This window comes from Cuculus canorus, chromosome 28 (assembly GCF_017976375.1).
Source record: "Cuculus canorus isolate bCucCan1 chromosome 28, bCucCan1.pri, whole genome shotgun sequence".
Classification (NCBI taxonomy): domain Eukaryota; kingdom Metazoa; phylum Chordata; class Aves; order Cuculiformes; family Cuculidae; genus Cuculus; species Cuculus canorus.
The window spans coordinates 3,395,917-3,413,650 of NC_071428.1; the positions used below are offsets into that span (position 1 = coordinate 3,395,917).

At 54.8% G+C, this 17,734-nt stretch overlaps 1 protein-coding gene across 12 annotated transcripts in view; it reads left to right on the forward strand.

Moving 5' to 3' along the window:
- The window catches only part of MEF2D (myocyte enhancer factor 2D), a 114,600-nt gene that overhangs the window by 79,213 nt on the left and 17,653 nt on the right, over nucleotides 1–17,734 (forward strand). For 9 of the 12 annotated variants that reach the window (XM_054051066.1, XM_054051064.1, XM_054051070.1 and 6 more), the window contains exons 4-6: nucleotides 3,990–4,193; nucleotides 11,698–11,835; nucleotides 15,712–15,922. In XM_054051066.1, coding sequence (XP_053907041.1) covers nucleotides 3,990–4,193; nucleotides 11,698–11,835; nucleotides 15,712–15,922 — 553 coding nt within the window. Of the gene's footprint in view, nucleotides 1–3,989; nucleotides 4,194–11,697; nucleotides 11,836–11,968; nucleotides 12,104–15,711; nucleotides 15,923–17,734 lie in introns of all 12 variants that reach the window. The other 3 variants (XM_054051072.1, XM_054051075.1, XM_054051071.1) reach the window with 1 other exon arrangement.

Consider the following 17,734-nt stretch of genomic DNA (forward strand, 5'->3'; position numbering starts at 1 on the left):
GGGGATGCTTAAATTGGATATGGAGAAAATGTCTTTAGTGTCAGAGTGGTGAAGCCGTGGCAGAGGCTGCCCAGGGCAGTGGGGGAGCCCTCATCCCTGTCGGGGTTCAGAAAGCATGGAGATGTGGCGCTTTGGGACGTGGTTTGGTCGGCACGGTGGGGTTGGACTGGATGAGCTGAGAGATCTTTTCCAACTTTAATGATCCCATGAAGCTCTTCCAATGCATCTCGTGCCCAACCTACAGCACCGGGGAGTCCCACCCTGCTCACGGCCGGGTTCTTTGCCTCCCGTGGGCGCAGGGACCGCGAGCTCACGCCGAGGAGACCAGCAGTACAGCAGAAGCCAAAACCAGGGGAGGAGAGCAAGTAAGAGTCACTAATGTCATTAGAGGAATTAGTGGAGAGGATTTGCCATAACAGATCAGACCATGAGTCCTTCAGGGCCAGCCTGCTGACTCCGGCAACGGCCAATATGGTTTGCATCAGGGGAAAGGCAAAAATCCCCTGGTAGTGTGGGGCAGTAATTCCTTCCTGACCCCTTTGGTGATCGGCTTACTCACTGAAGCATGAGATTTGATTACCCTCTTAGACTGAGAAGGTTAATTCTTCCAGATGAGACTCGTGCTTGGCAGTACGAGAAGGTTTGGGGTTTGTGTCCTGGGTCACGGGTAGATGCGTAAGATGGTGTTAACTGGTGCTGTTCTGTGATGGGGATGCTGGAACGGTGGATCCTTGCAGGGGAGCCAAGAGAGAGGGCTGGAGAACCTCCCAGATGAGGACAGGCTAAGAGAGTTGGGGTTGTTCAGCCTACAGAAGACTCTGAGGAGACCTTAGAGCATCTTTTCCAGGGGCTCCAGGAAAGCTGGGGAGGGGCTCTGGATCAGGGAATGCAGAGATAGGATAAGGGGGAATGATTTTCAGCTGAAAGAGGGGAGATTGAGGTGAGATATTAGAGAGAATTGTTTTGCTGTGAGGGTGGGGAGGCCCTGGCCCAGGTTTCCCAGAGCAGCAGTGCTGCCCCATCCCTGGAGGGGTTCCAGGCCAGGTTGGATGGGGCTTGGAGCCACTGAGCCAGCGGGAGGTGTCCCTGCCCATGGCAGGGGGTGGGACTGGATGATCTTTGAGCTCCTTTCCAACCCAAAGCGTTCCATGATTCGGTGATTCTCCATCTCATCTCTTTTTCCATAGAGATTTGGTGCCTTGGGTTCTGCTTGGCTCTGCACAGGTTCTTGGTTGATTTGAGGCAGGTAACCCCATGCTCTCCTTCCTTTCTCAAGGGCAACACCCAAATCATGCTTGTTTCCAGTCATCATGGCCAAGAGCTGCCCCCTTGCTCGCACGCCTTGGCCTCCCCTCATTGCCTCCGATCTTGGTGGCCAAATGGGCTCGTGGCACCTGGCAAAGGGTTTTTGGCATGGCATTTCCGGCGCTGGCAGCTGCGGAACCAACCGCCCTCGGCTCTTCCCTCTGGCTTGGTGGAGATGCCACATGTTTTCCTCTCGGGGCTGCTTGGAGCGTGAGTCACCGCAGCGGGGCTGTCTCGGTGGAGGACAGCAGGGCTGCGGTGGAGCAGCCGGTCTCTAGCGAGGATGTGAGACCACAAACGCTGCTGGGAAGCCCAAGGTTGGTTTTACTGCCTGTCCTGCAGGAGCAAAACCTCAGCTGGGTCCCACCTGGATGGTCTCAGTCTCCATCCTTGGAGCAGCCAGGATTTTGGGTGGCCAAGAGTTCCAAGATGCCACTGGAGAGAGGGAATTGCTGATGACACCGGCGCTGGCCCTCAAGTAATTTAATTTACGGTGGATGATGCCGGCAACGTGAGCGCTGGTGCGAGCGGGCGCACGTGGCGGAGAGCCGCGGCGCGGGGTGCACTTTCCAAGGGTTGAGGCGATTAGAGGCGAATCTCGTTACTGCTTAATCATCTCTGGGAGATGGTGAGGAGGGGAGAGCAGCTCCCCACGCCCTGCGGGCTCGGCTCTGCCCTCCCAGTGCACCGAAGGATGGGGATCCATCTCGAGGGGGGCTCAGTGCCGGATACGGATTGCGCTCGGTGCTGGGTGCTCATCACCACCAATGCGGATGGAGAAGCTCCGGGTTCTTTGGATTTTAAGGCCACTGACTTGAGTTGAGTGGAGGCAACAGCTTTGTTTGCTCTCCTCCCTCCACGATGCAAATTAAAGCTGTTCAGCTGCAAAATCGATGCCGTGGCCGAGGCCCTAAGTGGGGTCGAGCTCTTCTGTGCACACGGGTGGTGAGGGAGCAGCTCTCAAGGGCGTCTCAGCTCATCTCCAGCCCTTCCCCAGGCTGCTGCTTCACTCCCGAGAGTGATGCTTAAAGCAGAGCAGTCACCTCCCTGCCTTTTATTTTCCTTTTCTTTATTTGCTAAGAGAGCGTTGGCCAAGCATCGTGCCTTTCCCTGGCAGCGTGCTGCTCATTGCAGGTGGGCGAGGAACCTTCGGTGACCTTCAGGATGGAGACCCACCCCCAAACCAGCTCCTCCTTCCCTGGAGGGGTTCAAAAGCCACGTGGCTGTGGCACTTCAGGACGGGGTTTAGCGGACACGGTGGGGTTGGGCTGATGGTTGGACTGGATGAGCTTAGAGGACTTTTCCAACCTTAATGATTCCATGATTCCCTCCCCACCAGATGGGTCCTGTTAGAAGCGTCGTGGCAAGAGCTGAGCGTGGGCTGGGAAGCGCAGCTCAACGTCTGCCCAGCGTCTGGAGCGGCTTTTGGAGCCCACGCCCAGCTCTGTCCTCATCCTCCAGCCAGCTCACAAAGATCATCCCTGCAAAAGATACCTCGTTAGCTGATGGCTCTAACGACAGCTCCTCTCAAGGCAAGGTCGGGTGGGAGGACAGGGGACACAATCACAGCAGAAGATGTGGAAAAGTGCTCCGATGAGGTTGTGGGGACAGCGAGAGGCCAGGAACCCGGTGCGAGGGGCGCGGGGTGCCTTTGAGGAGCACAACCTCCCAAGAGAAGTGGGTGCTGGGGTCGAGAGTTGGGTGGGCGAGTGGTGTGGAGCAGCTTGGAGCACCCCAGGGTTGGGTGCTCACAGCACAACTGCAGCAAGCGATGATGAGATCTTGAATATTCAACTTTAAACCCCCTCAAGAACTCACGGCCCCCGGACAGATGACAGCTCTGCTGAGGATTTTGTTGAGCTTTATTTTCTCTTGGTTTGGCAAGCTGTGTTTTCCAGCGCTGGTAATCATCTCTGTGCTTGGGAAGTGTCTGTCTTTGGAGCATCCCAAAATAGGTAACGGTACAAACCGGTTGGAAGAAAGAGGTGAGAGAGGAGAGCTCGGGGTGGTTGTCCAGTTGGAGAAACTGAGGACAGAATCACAGAATTGCTTGGTTGGAAAAGACCTTTGAGGTCATCAAGTCCAACCATCCCTGTCTGCTATTGAACCATCTCTGAGCACCTCATCTGCCCGTCTTTTAAACCCCTCCAGGATGGGGACTCCACCACCTCCCTGGGCAGACCTTCCAGTGCCTGAGAACTCTTTCTGTGAAGAAATTTTTCTTGATGTCTAAACAGACCCTCCCTTGGTGCCGTTTTAGGCCATTCCTTCTCATCCTATCACCTATTACTTGGGAGCAGAGCCCAGCTCCCACCTCGCTACAACCTCCTTCCAGGCAGTTGTAGACAGTGATGAGGTCTCCCCTCAGCCTCCTCTTCTCCAGGATAAACAGCCCCAGGGCCCTCAGCCGCTCCCACAACCCCTGTTCTCCAGCCCCTTCCCAGCTCCGTTCCCTTCTCCAAACGTGCTCCAGCCCCTCAAGGTCTTTCTTGGAGTGAGGGACCCAGAACTGAACCCAGTGTTTGAGGTGCAGCCTCACCAATGCCAACTACATGTGGAGAGGTTCCTTCTGCCCTCCCCTTCCTTTTGTTCTTCCTCCAAAGGTCGTCCCAGTTTTCTCCCGGAGATATCAAGTCCGTGGTGGTGTGGGCGTGGCTTCTGACTACAGCTTTTCTTGCTTTCAGGTGACCTTCACCAAGCGCAAGTTCGGCTTGATGAAGAAAGCCTACGAGCTGAGCGTCCTGTGCGACTGCGAGATCGCCCTGATCATCTTCAACCACTCCAACAAGCTGTTCCAGTACGCCAGCACCGACATGGACAAGGTGCTCCTCAAGTACACCGAGTACAACGAGCCCCACGAGAGCCGGACCAATGCGGACATCATTGAGGTGAGGCCACCCGTCGTCTTCCTGGTGTTGCTGTTGTGGTGGAAGCAGGGCTAGGTCTGATACCGCAGCTGGATACAGGATATCGGTGTAGGGTGGAGATGAGGCAAGCAGATCTCCAACACTTGCTACCAGCCCAGTTTTGGATCTTTTTGGTCCAGCCTACAAAAATACTCAGTTTGGGGTGGTAGAGTTGGAAGCTGTCTTGAGTTATGTGTTGATCTCTTGCTGTAAAATCGAGGTGCTTTGTGGACTTTGTGTGGTCCAGGCAAAGCAGGAATGGTTTTGGAGGCATCTCCTGGGGTTGCTGTGCTTCGTTCCAGCTGGTGGCGTTGCCCCTGTTGTTTCAGACGCACACAGTGGGGTTATAGGAGGGCACCAGTGGCTGAATCAGAGTCATTCTGCTTGGGAGGGGCCTTTGGGTGCCCTGTTTGAAGCAGGACCAACCTCGTGGGTGGGTTGGGTTGCTGAAGGTTTGGCCAGCTGTGTTTATGGGTCTCCAAAGATGACGAGTTCAGCCTGATGGCACTACCAAAGGCGTCATGTCCAAACCTTGCTGACGCTGCACTCTTCCAGCCGCCCGCAGGAGATGCTTGGCCACTGGTTGCTATCAATGACCCTGTGTTGACCCTCCCCGCCGCCTTGTCCTCATCCGTGGACGCTTGAGCACAAGGCGTTTGGCTCACAGGGTGGTGCTCGTGGCCTCTTGGCCATCGTCTGCATCGTCTCCATGAAGATGGGAGCCGCTCAGATGGGGAATTATTGCCATGATAGGAGCACATAAACAAACACCCGCAGAGCTGATAGGGGTTGGGTGGAGCTGCACAGCCCCACCGGGACAGTTGTTCTGCTCGGACCTCGCTCAGCACGAGGCTTCGCCGCTTCAAAGCGCTGCTGGAGGCTCCTCCTGCTGCTCAGGCCGTGCCACTTGTGCCTTTGAATCCCTTCAGTGCATCTCAAGCGGTCTGCTTGGGCTCTGAATTCATGAAGAAGAAGGAAAAAAAACCAACCGACCTCCTAAATTTTGCTTCTTTTTATATTTTTTCCTCTGTGAAATGTGTCTTTTTGGAACTTTGGACTTGAGGTTTTTGTCTTGTTCACTCGGTTCCCACTGATCATAGAATGATGGAATGGGTTGGGTTGGAAGGTACTTCAAAGCCCATTGAGTCCCACCCTCTGCCATGGGCAGGGACACCTCCCAGGGGCTCCAAGCCCCATCCAACCTGGCCTGGAACCCCTCCAGGGATGGGGCACCACCGCTGCTCTGGGCAACCTGGGCCAGGGCCTCCCCACCCTCACAGGAGAACGTTTCTCTCCAAAATCTCATCTCAATCTCCCCTCTTGAAGCTCAAAACCGTTCCCCTCATTCTCTCCCTGCCCTCCCTGATCCAGAGCCCCTCCCCAGCTTTCTTGGAGCCCCTTTCAGCGCTGGAAGCTGCTCTAAGGTCTCCTCGGAGTCTTCTCTTCTCCAGGCTGAACAACCCCAACTCTCCCAGCCCGTCCTCATACAGGAGGTGCTCCAGGCCTTGAGGGTTCTCCATCACCCTACAGCTTCTGTGGCCCCTATAAAGGTCTCCCTAGAGTCTTCTCTTCTCCAGGCCAGATGTGGCAGAAAAATGGATTGAGCCATGGCCAAGCACCTGCCTTCCCTCACCAGGCTTTGGAGACCCTTCTGCTGGCACGTGGTTGCATACAGACTTTAGAAATGGTTCTAAAATGTCCTTTTTTTGGCCCGTTTGAGCGTGGTTGTGCCCATCCGCTGTGGAAAAAAAACCCAGGTTCCTCGCCGTGCCAGTCAGCGCAGCCGCTCTGGGATGCTCAGACTGCGGCGCTCGCAGCGTCGGAACAGATTTGTCTTGGCCTAAAAATACCGTAAACATTTTGGGCAGCGTTCTCTGTTCCCTTATGGTCCAAGATGCAAACACTCCCAAGCCGATGAGTTACACGCAGTCCTTGGCACCCAAAGAACTGCTCTTGTTTGCACCACATGAAAAGCTGGATCTGCATCCAAAGCTGAGGAGAGGAACATCGGGAGCGGAAGGAGAGCGGTGGATGGCAAGAAAAAAAGCCCCAACGCACCAGGCTTGGAATGTCTCGCCGGCAAAGCCGCCTCAGAGCGAAACCTGCTGGGACGCCGGCAGGATTTGAGGCTACTCAAGCATCCATCCTCATCTCAGAACAGGGTTAGGGCCGCTTTAAGAGTTGTGCTGCTTTCTCGCCCAAATCCGCTCTTCCAGGAGGCAATTCTTGCTCTTGGGGCTGATTTCCATCTCGCCCCATGCCCAGGTCAGGTCAGGTCAGGTCCCACCAGCCCAGCTTTGTCCTCACTGTGCACAGACCCAGTTTAACCCATGTTTCTTAGTGTTTCCCAGTTGAATTTGACTCTTCCAAGGGCATCTTTGCATCCTTAAAGCTTCCCTTGCGTCGAGCATTTACAGAGCCATCAAGGCTGTGGTTTTGCTACCAAATATGATTTAAAGTGGATTTTAAGGGGTGACTGCGTGCATCTGCCTTCCCGTTAATGCCTGTTGCTCCTTCCTACCGAGGGTTCCAACCTCAAAGGGCTCTGGCAGCATCTCAGAAAGGTTGAGGAGCGACCGGGACCTGGGTGAATCCAGGCAGAAACTTCTTGATTTCATTTTCCTGGTGGAGGAGAAGCAAGCGGTGGCTCTGGAGGGTTGGCTGAGCTGGGGTGTCCCCTCCTGGCTCTGTTGGGAAGCTCTTGGGTCAAAGGTGCTGGTACCACCAACTCAGCTGGTATGAGGTGGTCTGTTCAAGTGATGTTTTCAAACAACAGTGAACATGAGATTCCTTTTTCTTTTGATCCTGGGGAGCACTGGGGGCACCCATCACATGCTGCATGGGGTGCCTTTGGAGGGGGTTTTCCCCCTGGATACTTAGCATCTCCAGTTCAAGAGGAGCCCAACACCACCTCTCTGGGACCATCTCCTGGAAGGGCACCTCCGTCTTTCAGCCGTGCCAGAGATCAGGAGTGGACTTGAGCCATGCAACCCTTGTGGATCTCTGCGTGCCCAGCAAAGTCCTGGCTGTTGCAAGCTTTTAAGTCTGAGAAAATCTCTCTTAATGCAAAGAGGGGGGTTTCCTTAATCAGGCGGGGGCCAGCTGAGGCCCCCAGACAGGCACGCTGGGTGCCACGTGCGCGCCAGGGCTGGGATCACGCCGGCTTTGCTCCTCGCTGTCGCTTCTCGTTTCCTTGCAGCCTGGCTGATGTGCCAGTTTCTGATAAGGGACTTGGATGAGAGCGGAGCTGGCCGGGCACGAGGATGCTCCAGAGCCACTTAAAGTCATACAGCAATTTCTTGCCTTTCCTTGGTTGAATGTCCCAGTGGGGGCTGGTTTTCCATGTTTCTCTTTCCTGGGGTTGTTGTTCCCCAGCGTGTGCAAAATCAGGCGTTTTGCAGGATGTTGGGGAGGTGGCGAAGGACAGAGGCAGCTGCTGGAACTGTGTCTTCATCCCCATCCTCATCCTCTTCCTAGTCCCCATCCTCATCCCTATCTCCATCCCCCTCCCCATCCTTGTCCTTTTCCCCGTCTCCATCCCCATCCTCGTCCTCTTCACAATTCCCATCCTCATCCCCATTTCCGTCCCCATCCTCATCCTCTTCCCATCCTCATCTTCTTCCAAAGCATCCGCATCCTCTTCCCATCCCTATCCTTTTCCCATCCTCATCCTTTTCCCATCCTCATCCTCATTCTCTTCCCATCCTCATCCTCTTCCCAGTCCCCATCTACATCCCCATTCCCATTCCCGTTCCCATCCTCATCCAGACTTCCCCAAAGCCTGGGTTGGTTGAGTCTTCCTCCTTTCGAAGGGAGGTTGACCACATCCTGGTCGACCATCATTTCCTTTCACGTGTCCCATGTTTCCTGCTGCTCTTTCACCCTCTTCAGCTTGAAGATCTGCTCCCAGATGAGCTAGGCTCATGGGAACATCCTGGAAGAGCAGGACCTGAGGGGAGGGGACCTCTGAGAGACAGGGGACAAGGGGATGGGTGGGTGATGAGTGAAGTTCTCACCCTGCTTTTCTCCTTTGAGAATTTTCTGCTGCAAAGGAATTGATTTGAAATCGACTTTATATGAAAAATCATAGAATCATAGAATAGTTTGGGTTGGAAGGGACCTTTAAGGCCATCCAGTTCCAACCCACCTGGCCTGGGCAGGGACATCCCACTGCATCAAGGACTCCAAGCCCCATCCAACCTGGCCTTGAACACCTCCAGGGATGAACAGCCCCTCTCCAGCTTTCTTGGAGCCCCTTCAGGCACTGGAAGGTCACTCTAAGGTCTCCTCAGAGCCTTCTCTTCTCCAGGCTGAACAACCCCAACTCTCTCAGCCTGTCCTCGTACGGGAGGTTCTCCAGCCCTCGAATCATCCTTGGAGCCTCCTCTGGACCCGTTCCAACAGCTCCATCTCCTTCTGTTGAGGACTCCAGAACTGGACACGATACTCCAGATGAGGTCTCTCAATATAACAGTGTTCTACTGGGTGCCACCCGATGCCAAAAAGATTTCATGCCTCTCTACATCTCTGTGTTTTTCCCTGGAAGAGGGAATGAGGAGGGATGAGAAGGAGAGCTCTTTTCTAGAAGACCTTCCAGAAATCATGAAAACAGGAGGGTTTAGGTTTGACTCTTGCTCCAGCAAGATTGTTTTCCTTTCACATCATCTTGGCTCCTCTCCCACTGCAACTCAGGCCCTGGTGACCCACCACCACCACTACGAGTGTGTCCCATCACGCTGCCCAACATCCCCATCTTCTGCTGTACCACCTCTGGAGCCCATCCCTACAGGGGTTATAATTCCATCTCAGCTACCTGCAGCCACTGGGAAGAGTTTTCCACCTCGTGCTTCTTCTATTTTGCCTCTGAAAAAAGAAGGAAGGAGGAAAAAAGAGTGTTAACAACCAACCAACCAAGGACACTCATGAAAATAGAAAAATGATAGGGAAAAAGTCCTCAGGAGCCTGCAGGGAAAGCCCTGGGAACCTCCCGTTTGTGCCGATGGCTTGGATTTCTACAACCCTTCTCAAGGAATAACAAAAATTAGGGGTACTGGTAGTTGTCATTAGGTAATTAGGTAAAAATAATTAGGTAGCAGGAATTATTGGTGATACCATCAAGGCTTCAGATGCCACCAAGCTCAAGGACTAGCCAGATCTTTGGCTGATGGAGCTGGATGTGGATGGGGACTTCCCCCTTCTGGATTAAATCTAAGGAAGGAGCATGAAAATGATGACCAGGAAGGATTTGAATTGAAAATATTGGATGGAAAACAGGGTGGGGGGTGAGGTTGGGGCCTGTTGCTTGACCTTTGCCACCCAATGCAAGTGTCCACCAAGCAAGACCTGCAGGAAGAGATGCCAAACCAATGCCTATGGTGTTTCCAGCCCTTCTGAAAAGGTCGCTGGCTTTTATCTGCTCCAGCCAAAATTCCGGAGCTCGCAGGTAGATGAGGAACCATTCCACGATCCGTTTTGGCCTCAAAATAGAGATATTTATGACTGTTTAGAAGACAGAGGAGAATTGTCAAGGCTCTATTTTTCTCCCCCTGCTGAATTTGGCAGGAAAAGAGCCCAAGAATTCCAGGAAATTCTGTAGCTTTGACTTCTAAAAAAAAAATTAATTGGCAAGTGGTGGTTCCGTAATAACGCCTAATTGCCTTTGTATTTTGAAAATAGAGTGATTAAATGTGTAAGGCAATCTGCAAACTGACTGCTGAGACGATGAGATGAGCTTTGGGGTTTCGCTACACCCCAACGTGCGATTGTCAGGCTGCTGGTAATGAAGGAGGAGGTGAATTGAGTGTAGCCCCGACGAGAATGGATTGGAGCAGCCCCAACGAGAAGGACTTGGTGCGCTGGAGGATGAGGAGCTCAACGTGAGCCGGCAAAGTGCGCTCCCAGCCCAGAAACCACCCATGTCCTGGGCTGCATCCGGAGCAGAAGGGCCAGCAGGGAGGGAGGGGGTTTTGTCCCTCTGCTCCGCTCTGGTGAGACCTCACCTGGAGCCCCGAGTCCAGTTCTGAAGTCCTCAGCACAGGAAGGACATGGAGCTGTTGGAACTGGTCCCGAGGAGGCCATGGAGATGATCCGAGGGCTGGAGAACCTCCTGTAGGAGGACAGGCTGAGAGAGTTGGGGTTGTTCAGCCTGGACAAGACTGTAAGGAGACCTTATTGCAGCTTCCAGACCAGAAAGAGGCTCCAGGAAGGCTGGAGAGGGGCTCTGGGTCAGGGAGGGCAGGGAAAGGATGAGGGGGAACAGTTTTCAGCTGAAAGAGGGGAGATTGTGATGAGATCTTAGGGAGAAATGTTCTGCTGTGAGGGTGGGGAGACCCTGGCCCAGGGTGGCTGCCCCATCCCTGGAGGGGTTCCAGGCCAGGTTGGACGGGGCTTGGAGTCCCTTATCCCGTGGGAGGCGTCCCTGCTCGTGGTTGGAACTGGATGGTCTTTGAGGTCCCTTCCAACCCAAACCATCCTATCATTCCATGTCCCACCGTTACCTCTCTATAGCAGCGCGTGGGACCTTTGGTGCTGCTCTTGGTGTGGGGTTTGCGGTCCAGGCTGTGTCACTGTCTCCCCCGTGTCATCCCCCATCTCCTGTCATCGTGTCCTCTCACACGATGCCCTTGCTCTGGTGCAACCTTTGTGTGTGGTAAACGCCTCCCCCGTCCTTGGTTTTGCCGAGGGCAAGCACTTTGTGCTTATTATTTTGGTTTTTCTTTCCCTCTTTGCGAGGTTCTCCCTATTTTTAGCAGGAAAGCAGCTATCATTAAGGTTTATTTCCCCTCTTGTCGTTGTAATTGTAGGTGATGAATGAGTCTGAGCTGGTACAGGGCCAAGTTCAGCTCTGGTGTAAACAGATCCTTTGAAAGCAAAGGAGTTTCTCTCCATCCATCCATCCATCCATCCATGCATCCATCCCCACGTTGTGATTCCTTAATTAGGGACACCCCAGTGTTGAAACCCGAGGGATGGATCCCAACTCGTATGGAATCATTAAGGTTGGAAAAGATCTCTAAGCTCATCCAGTCCAACCGTCAGCCCAACCCCACCGTGCCGGCCAAACCAGTTCCCAAAGAGCCACATCTACGCCTGTTTTGAACCCCTCCAGGGATGGAGCCTCACCACTGCCCTGGGCAGCCTCTTCCAATGCTTCACTACTCTTTCAGTAAAGGAATTTTTCCCCATATCCAGTCTAAACCTCCCCTGGTACAACTTGAAGCTGTTTCCTCCCATCCCATCACTTGTTCCTTGGGAGGAGAGACCAAGACCCACCTTACCTCGACCTCCTTTCAAGCAGTTGTAGGTGGTTGAGGGGTAATTTAACCCCACGGATGCCAATGATGTCTTGAGGTGAAGGTTCTCATTTGTGCGACTCCTCTTCTTCACGGTCATGGGATGTCTTGGGGGGCACCAACCTGCTTCGGGCAACCACCTGTGTTCCCCATCCCCACTCCCAGATCTCAAACTATCCCGATTGTGTTTTCAGACTTTAAGAAAGAAAGGTTTTAATGGCTGTGACAGCCCGGAGCCCGACGGCGAGGACTCGATAGACCAGAGCCCCTTGATGGAGGATAAATATCGTAAAGGCAGCGAGGATCTGGATATCCTATTCAAGCGATACGGTGTAAGTACTGCCCCTTGGCTGGAAAACCTTCATTATGTGTTCTTTTTTGTTTTTCTTCTGTTCGATTTCCCTCCAACCTCGTCCCTCCCTGCCACCCCCACCCCGTGTCCCCCCTCACCCCGAAACGTAACAGGCGCTGAACAAGAAGCACAGGGAATGCGAAAGCCCGGAAGGGGATGAAGTGTTTGCGTTGACCCCGCAGACGGAAGAGAAATATAAAAAGATTGATGAGGAGTTTGATAAAATGATGCAGAGTTACCGGCTCGCAGTGAGTAGCTGGTGGTCTGCAGCCCCCCCTTTGCCCCTCCCCGGAGGCCTCCAGGTGATGGGGAAGGGGTTGGATTTTGCATGGCTTTGCTTCCGAGCCGTGTTGTGCCTTAGGAGCCGATGCGCGCAGCCCCGAATGCACCTGGCCTTGAGGTTCCCTCTGATTTCCCATCCGAAGCAGGAGGAACAACCCTTGGGAACGCTATTTCCATTAGCTCCAGTGTTCCTGAGCAGGAGGATATTGCTCTTCTCCCCTCGTTTGCTACAAAAACTGGAGTAGGGGCTTCTTTTTTCCCCTCCAGCCCTGAGGATCCCTCTGATTCCCCACCCGAAGCAGCAGGAACAACCCTTGGGAACACCATCCTCATTAGCTCCAGCAGTCCTGAGCAGGAGGATATTGCTCTTCTCTCCTTTGCTGCAAAAACTCAATTAGGGGCTCCTTTTTGCCCTTGTACGTCCCCAGCCTTGAAGTTCCCTCTTATTTCCCACCCAAAGCAGCAGGAACAACCCTCGGGAACACCATCCCCTTTAGCTCAGGTATTTCCAAGCAGGAGGATATTGCTTTTCTCCTCTTCTTTGCTGCAAATACTGGATTAGAGGCACCTTTTTTTTGCCCCTTTCTCCCCCCAAAAAAGGGTTTTAGACCCCAGCGTTGCTGCGAGGTGGCGGCGAATCCCGGCTCCTCACATCCCTGCGAGGCTCAGCCTGGTTTTTGACTATTCCGTATTAATTCCCCCCAAATCCACGGAGCCCTCGGGGCAGCTGGTGGCCGTGGCAGAAATCCAGGGAGGTTTTAGCCTGTGATCCCGGTAGCCGTCACCGGGGTGGCATCAGGACAGCGCTGAAAGGGATTTGTGTCAGGAGACGGGAGGAGGAGGAGGAGGACAGGGGGGACACATTGCAAATTAGTTGTTAGTTCAAGGGAGCAGAGACTATTGATGCAGGAGAGGCTTCTTCGGGGGGATTAGCCCCGAGTCACTGCAGCCTTAATTAATGCTGCCAGGAGCAGAAAGGAAGCTCATTTTCCAGGGTTGGATGCGGCACTGCAATAATTGACACGCTCCCCCTAAAATAATCTGCCCTTCTGTGCTTTGCAAAGTCTCACCCCAAGTTCAAATTCTGACTCTTTTCATGTGAAAAACCCCCTACGGCTCTTGTATTTTGCTGACTCAGTGCTCTCGAGGACCCCACCCCCCAAAATCTGCATCTCCATCCCTTGAAGCTCAGGGTTTGGTTGCTCCAAGCCCTGGGAGAGCTGAGGGTTGAAGCGAAACGGGGTGCAGGTGATGAAAGTTGTTTGCAACTCTGCTGTGACGGCACAGCCAAGCGCGCTGGCGTGGGTTTAGCGCGGGATTAGCTCCCACGAGGCTCATCCTCATCCTCCCAGAGGTTCCTCCTTGGTTTCACTGGCGTGGGACTGGTTTCCACCCCGCTAGGGCTTGTGTGGGGTGGGGATACAGCCTTGGCTGGGTGGGCAACCCGCTCGGTGCTTGGCGTAAGCCCTGCCACCGCCCCAAAATGGGTCGAAAAGCCAGTTTTGCGGTGCAAAACAACCTTGGAAACGGAGATCCTTAGGATCTGTGTCTTTGTGCTGCAGAGGGAGGGCTCCAAGCAGGCTCCCATCGCCGGAGACAGCATCCGGAGATGTGCCATAAAGGAAAAACCCGTGCCTTAAAGTCATTTTGCCTGGTGGCATTCAGGTGCTGGGCGCTTCGTAGTCAGGGCGTAGCATCGAGCTTCGCACTAAAAACCTCCCTGGGCAGCAAAGACCTGAGCGATGCTGGGTGAAGGAGATGCTTTTTCCTTTTTTAACCTGCTGGGTTGGTTTTGTGTGTGACGAGAACTAACCAGATCGAGCAGCCGGGGCAGCTTAACAACAGCCTTGTTTGCTAAAGAGAAGCCTGGATGTGGCTTCTGCCTTTGGTGTTTGTAATTGCTTTTAATGGAAACAGAAATCGTTGAGGTTTGGCTGCTGTGTGCATCTTCTCCCCCCCTGGATTTTGGAGTGATGTGCAAGCTGCCTAGTTGTGTCCTGGGATGCAGGGATGGAAAGGGAGACCTGGGACCCCACTTTGCTGCTGGTTGGGGGTTCATCTCACCGGGCAGCATCAGCCTGATGCTTGTTTAAAGGGATAAATCCGGATTAAAAGAGAAACTGGGCTCTCCGGCCTCCTGCTTAAGATTTTATGCGCAGGGGTTAGTTTTTCCCTTCCTTTCCCAGGAATGCGCACGCACGCAGCCGCGATTGCAGTGATTTATTACACAACGCTGCTTCGATGTTCGTGCAGCGCTTGAGAATCCGCGTGTGTGTGTGTGTGTGTGTCCCTCCTCCCTCCTGGTTTTGTAGCCGTGTGGAATAAACTCTCGGGGCTGAGCAGAGGGAGGACTCTGCGTTCCCAGCTTTGCCCCAAAGGTCTGGGTGACGCCAAGTCCCTCGGAAGGGCGAGTTGGCGGCTCTGGCAGCGCTGCTGCGGCGCAGACTCAGAGCCGGTGTCCTCGGAGCTTGGCTGCAGCCCCGGGATCGCGCTGAAGGACAGGATGCCCTTGAGAGGCTGGTGGGGAGGGTTGCCAGCAGTGAGGGATGGGTGAGCCCCATCCCACTCCTTCCTCCTGTCCTTTTTTTCTAGCCCAAAGTAAAATCATCCAGCTCGGAGCAGATTTGTACCCAGATTTGCATCCAGCTGCAATGTGGGCGATGCTCGGCTCCTTCTGCCCTCGCTGGGGCAGCTTGCAAAGTCCAGATCCAACCCCGCGGCGGTCCCACCTGGCGCTGGGAGGTTCTGCCTCTCCAGCCCTGAGCAAATTAAAGTGGGACTTTAGCAAAGCTTCTGCTAAAGCCCCTAAGCAGGTGCCCGCTCCTGTTAACGAAGAGCAAATCAGTGACATAAGACAGACGGGTAGGATAATCACCGCGAGTCTGGTTCCAGCAGGGACGCTGGTAGGTGAAGCTGCTCCTCGACCTGCAGCCAAGGATAACGGCTTAGCGATGTTTCTGCTTCCCTGGGGTCAGCTCCTCCTCCTCCTTCCTAACAGCCCCAGGATGGATCTCAGTGTTATCTGGGGACTGTGGGGAGCAAACGGAGCCTTTCCCAGATGCTCAGCCACCAGCAGCGATGCCAGCCAGAAATGCTGATCCACTGCCGGCTCTTTGGGAGGGCTTTTCCCATCCCACCCGACGAGGAACAGCCTCATAAACTCCCGGCAGGCACCTCGATCTCTGCGGTGGGATGAAGGCAGCGCCGACTCGGCCGCTCGCGGTGCCGGTAGGGGCAGACCACCCTGCTGCTGCCCACCTTGTGGGGTGTTTCCAGCTGCCTCTTGGTGGGCTGCCCCAAAACCACTGAGGTGAAATAAATCTGACCTGAAAATGAGACCAAAGCAACTGGTTGCAAAGCTTTGATGTGTCCGAACACAGATGGTGCTCTTCTCGGTCTTCCCTGGTGTGATCTGGGTGCAAGGGTGGGCAGGGCGTGAGCAGAGCAGCGCAGAGCAGCACTGACGTGGGATTTTAGGAGACCTCATTTTCAGCAGGATCAGGTCCATAAAGGCAGGAGGAACTTCACTCCTGCTCATCTCCTGCCCCTCTTTACCCCCTTGCTTTCTCTTCAGTCCGCAGTGCCCGCTCCGAACTTCGCCATGCCCGTGACGGTGCCGGTGACCAACCAGAACACGCTGCAGTTCAGCAACCCGGGCAGCTCGCTGGTGACCCAGTCCTTGGTGACCTCCTCGCTGACGGACCCGCGGCTCCTCTCGCCGCAGCAGCCGACGCTGCAGAGAAACACCGTGTCCCCAGGACTGCCGCAGAGGCCGGCCAGCGCAGGTGAGCCATGCTGAGAGCCTTCGCGTCCCACGTCATAGAATCACAGAACGGTTTGGGTCAGACCTCAAAGCCCATCCAGTCCCACCCATGCCGTGGACACCTCCCCCTGGCTCAGGGGCTCCAAACCCCATCCAACCTGGCCTGGAACCCCTCCAGGGATGGGGCAGCCACCGCTGCTCTGGGCAACCTGGGCCAGGGCCTTCCCACCCTCACAGCAAAACATTTCTCCCTAAGATCTCATCTCAATCTCCCCTCTTGCAGCTCAAAACTGTTCCCCCTCATCCTTTCCCTGATCCAGAGCCCCTCCGCAGCTTTCCTGGAGCCCCTTTCAGCACTGGAAGGTCACTCTAAGGTCTCCTCAGAGCCTTCTCCTCTCCAGGCTGAATAACCCCAACTCTCTCAGCCCATCCTCATGCAGGAGGTGCTCCGGCCCTCGGATCATCTTAGTGATTATCCCCGCTGTGAGCCCCTCGCTGTGTTTGAGGCACCAAGTAGGGAGCATGCCATGAGGCTGGGGACACCCCAGCAGCCTCCATCCCCTGCTTGGGGACAGGAGAAGGATGATGTGAGGGCTGGAGCACCTCCCATCCGAGGACAGGCTGAGAGTTGGGGTTGTTCAGCCTGGAGAAGAGAAGGCTGTGAGGAGATCTTAAAGTGACCTTCCAGTACCTGAAGGGGCTCCAAGAAAGCTGCAAAGGGGCTGTTCATAAAGGCTTGTGGGGATGGGATGAGGGGGAACGGGGATAAACTGGAGAGGGGCACGTTTAGAGTGGACATGAGGAGGAAATTCTTCACAGTGAGGGTGGGGAGGCCCTGGCCCAGGTTGCCCGGGGAAGCTGTGGCTGCCGCATCCCTGGAGGGGTTCCAGGCCAGGTTGGATGGGGTTTGGAGCCCCTGATCCAGTGGGAGGTGTCCCTGCCCACGGCAGGGGTGGGACTGGATGATCTTTTAAGATCCCTTCCAACCCAAACCGCTCTATGTCCCTGCATCCATCCCGCATGGCTGGTTGCCCATGGGTGCTTGGTCCCTCCTGCCAGCGGTTGATCCCCCCCACTTTGTCCCTTGGTCTCCATCTAGGGGTGACCCCCTCAAATATATTCCCAAGGTCTTTTTAAGAGCTGAAGCCCTGCGGGGATCTGTTGCGAGGTTGGGCAGCACAAGGAGATGAGTCACCCGGCGCCGTTCCCAGGCTTGGGGGTGGCTGCCGGCATCCCGCTCTCGCTGGTGGCACTCTGGTGACACGGGACTGCTGCCTAAAAAGGGCTTTTCTGAGTCGGGTTCTGCTGGTTGCAGTTGGTCGCCGAACGATTACTCATGTGGATCTGCTGACAGATCGGAGGGAGCAGTCGTTTCCAGCGGGGACCGGCGATGGGTGGCAAAGGGCAGGGTAGGATTGAGGAGTTCGTCACCCATGTCTCCTGCAATGGAAGGGGAGGAGGGGACGACGACGACGTGTGAGCGCAGCCTGGCTCTCCTGCAGTGGGATCATAAATAGGAATAGCGTGCAGAAAGCCCCTGCTTGCTATTTCGGTTCTCACAGATGGTCTAAAAAATCGGGCTGCAAATGGCAAAGGCGGAGGCTGCCCAGACATAGAGAGATGGAGTCACGGAATGGTTTGGAAGGGACCTTAAAGCCCATCCAGTCCCACCCCCTGCCATGGGCAGGGACACCTCCCACTGGCTCAGGGGCTCCAAACCCCATCCAACCTGGCCTGGAACCCCTCCAGGGATGGGGCAGCCACAGCTTCTCCTGAAAGCACCAGGGGTCTTTCTGCTCTAAGACTGATCCCAAAGAGCAACGTCTCACTCCAG